Source organism: Coprinopsis cinerea, assembly GCF_000182895.1.
Source record: "Coprinopsis cinerea okayama7#130 chromosome Unknown cont3.34, whole genome shotgun sequence".
NCBI lineage: Eukaryota > Fungi > Basidiomycota > Agaricomycetes > Agaricales > Psathyrellaceae > Coprinopsis > Coprinopsis cinerea.
In genome coordinates, this window is record NW_003307511.1 from 1 (window position 1) to 3279 (window position 3279).

At 54.2% G+C, this 3279-nt stretch overlaps 1 protein-coding gene across 1 annotated transcript; it reads right to left on the reverse strand.

The window, feature by feature from the left end:
• Nucleotides 1-871: 871 nt before the first annotated feature.
• On the reverse strand, nucleotides 872-2779 carry CC1G_15837 (hypothetical protein; the record flags this gene model as incomplete). The annotated part of the gene is made up of 9 exons (XM_002909981.1): nucleotides 872-883; nucleotides 1122-1236; nucleotides 1383-1411; nucleotides 1557-1582; nucleotides 1739-1767; nucleotides 1926-1954; nucleotides 2230-2300; nucleotides 2360-2391; nucleotides 2607-2779. 9 exons carry the CDS (start codon nucleotides 2777-2779, stop codon nucleotides 872-874), a joined length of 516 nt encoding a protein of 171 aa, XP_002910027.1.
• Nucleotides 2780-3279: the final 500 nt, after the last annotated feature.

A 3279-nucleotide genomic window follows, 5' to 3' on the forward strand; every position in this document is an offset into this window, starting at 1 on the left:
GGCAATGTCGCAATAGGTGAAGGAGCGAGATCACTTGTGAGAAATGAGGACTGTGGTGGGACCGGCTCCGCTGGAGCGACCGAGTGCGCGGGTGTCGTAACCGTCTCTGTTCCAGGGAGCTCAACCCTCCCAAGCCCCCTCGTCGGATCCGGCTGGCATGGAATTGGAGGCCCCGATGGAGATCCCGTAGAGGGAGGTAGACTGGGGGTTGTGAATGTCACCCCGCGAGGAGGCGTGGAGGGTGCTGCGCACAGATAGTTGAACTCTAGATACCATAAAGATACGTGTGAAGCTGGAACGTCTGGGCTCTGAAGGAATACTTACCCGAGATAGTGTTATTCCAAGCTGTGAAAAAACCGGGCGGCAAATTGCAGGTCCAAATTCCGTTGGGAATAAGGCATAGCGCACACGCCTCTAAGCCCTCTGCAGCCTCGCGAGTGCAGATACAGAGGGTGGAATGGCATGACTATGGTCACGATGTCAGGCGGAGTCCCGGATACATGCCAGGGGAATTAAGCGAACCTTGATAATTCTGTCAATCCCATGACATCGAGAGGGGCACTGATGCAAAAGCCATATCGATTGGGATGGAAAGTAGTAGCGCGCTAGTTATCCGCCAACTCACAGGTGAAGTCTGCCGTGGCAATATTATGGTCCCTACTAGTAACGCTTCGACTCCATGTGATCCTGCAAGGCAAATCGTCCATATAAACGGGGTAGACAGTAGAGGACATCGATCTCGTGCCGACCTTGAGCTGCATAGACTCCACCTACACATTGCTACACTACATCCTGTAGTAGAGTACTGTGTGATCGCATGGAATAAATACCGTGAATCACTATGGGCAGCACATAGCTCCACTCCAGCAGTCTAAGTAGCCCACTGTGAAGGCGGGGGATACTGTGAAGTCAGGGGATCAGCATATATATAATGGCATTGAATTAAAATGTGTATTAATGAATAGTACGAAAACATTTGCAATACTGTAATATGTCCTATCCAGACAGCTAGAAAGATCGGTGGGGTGGGGTCATGTTGTAAGGGATGGTGCCAGACGGAGGACGGCGAACCCGACGTTTCACCTTCAACTGACCTTCCAACCACCCAGTCGGGTGCTTACTTGTGGGATGGAATAGCCACGTTGATAGCTAAGCACCGGATGGACGGTGTGGAACTGGATTCCCCAGTTCGCAGTGGGGAACCCGCATGTGAGATGTCCATGGCACAGTGAACGCCTATGCACCTGAGCGTCAGCCTCAAGTCCAACCCCTCGAATATGGTGGGAACCCCTCACCTATGTGCTGAATGAACGCCCGTGGACGACAGCGCACCGGAGGGTAAGCCAGATGCTGACACTCACAGCACGCAGTGACCTACCCACCTTTGAGATGGCCGTGGCGCCGTGGACGCCTGTGCACCTGAGCGTCAGCCTCAAGTCCAGCCCTCGAATATGGTGGGATCCCCTCACCTATGTGCTGAATGAAGGTCCGTGGACGACAGCGCACCGGAGGGTAAGCCAGATGCTGACACTCACAGTACACAGTGAACCACGCACCTTTGAGATGGCCGTGGCGCGGACGCCTGTGCACCTGAGCGTCAAGCCCAGCATCCACTACCCCATCCAAACCTATAGGGAAAGAACATCCCATCTCCCAACCCAGGAATAGACCCGTGGAAGACGGTGCACCGGAAGGTAAGCCACAGCCTCACAATGACAGGACACAGTGACCTACGTACCTTTGAAATGGCCATGGCGCCGTGGACGCCTGTGCACCCTGGGCGTCAAGCCCATATATCGAGCACCCCATCCAAACCTATAGGGAAAGAGCATTCCATCTCCCAACCCAGGAATAGACCCGTGGAAGACGGTGCACCGGAAGGTAAGCCACAGCCTCACAATGACAGGACACAGTGACCTACGTACCTTTGAAATGGCCATGGCGCCGTGGACGCCTGTGCACCTGGGCGTCAAGCCCAATATCGAGCACCCCATCCAAACCTATAGGGAAAGAGCATTCCATCTCCCAACCCAGGAATAGACCCGTGGAAGACGGTGCACCGGAAGGTAAGCCACAGCCTCACAATGACAGGACACAGTGACCTACGTACCTTTGAAATGGCCATGGCGCCGTCATTCCATCTCCCAACCCAGGAATAGACCCGTGGAAGACGGTGCACCGGAAGGTAAGCCACAGCCTCACATTCACAGGACACAGTGACCTACGTACCTTTGAAATGGCCATGGCGCCGTGCGCGGCGATGCACCTGAGGGTCAAGCCCAGCATCCACCACTCCGTCCCTGGCACCACTCTGGTTCATGCGACTTGAGCCTGACGCAGTACACAGTGGTACACTCACCTATTCCAAGGGGCTCAGCTCCATGGACGACGCTGTACCGGACGGTGAGTCTCCACTTCAGTCTCTGCAGTACATAGTGGGCAACTCACGCATGGTGGGGATACGTCACCGTGGACCACGATGGACCTGACGGTGTGATGCAACAAGGACCTGTTGCACCCTCTCAGCGGGGTTGAGCAACAAAACCAATCCACATTGGACAGTGGAGTACGCACCTGTGGGACGGAAACGACAAAGTGCCACTTACCAGAGGGACGTGCTCAACACCAGTCTAGCAGGACACAGTGGTGCACGCAGGTGTAAAAAGAAGATGGTGGCGTGGAGAACGATGTACCTGAGCGCTATCCATGCCGTGAACGATGTGGCTGTGAATGATGGGCGCAAGCCTTTCTTGGCATCCACCCAAGCCATTCCACTCATTGCTCCTGCCCCATAGCCCACAATCTCGAAAAACAACTACTCTGTGTTGACCCAAGTGTCACTCAAAGAAATCGTTGCCAGGATGCACGTGTATTGGAACCTCAATACGCATATACAACTAACTGGTCGTCTTGGCACAGGTCCACTCCGTCTTGGCACGGGTCCACTCCTTAAGCGCCCGTCGAGCGCCAAGTCCTCAGGGAGTGCCCAAAGACGAAATGCAGTCAGGTATGGGCCATTGTTATTCACTTAACCTGTAAGTACTTACTGTGCCCATGTCTCTGTTCTACGAAACGATGACTTACTCGACTACCTTAATTCCACGCCGGTCGCGGACCAAAGGGTTGTGACCCCTCCACCATAGCAATTATTTAAGGCGTAGTAGTCTAGTGGAGACAAGCACTGATTTCTGTCAGAGCGGCGGGGGTTCGAATCCCTCTTCTGCGCAAACTACTCAAGAACCTTGGTGTACGAACACCCGTTCGTACACCAAGGTGCCT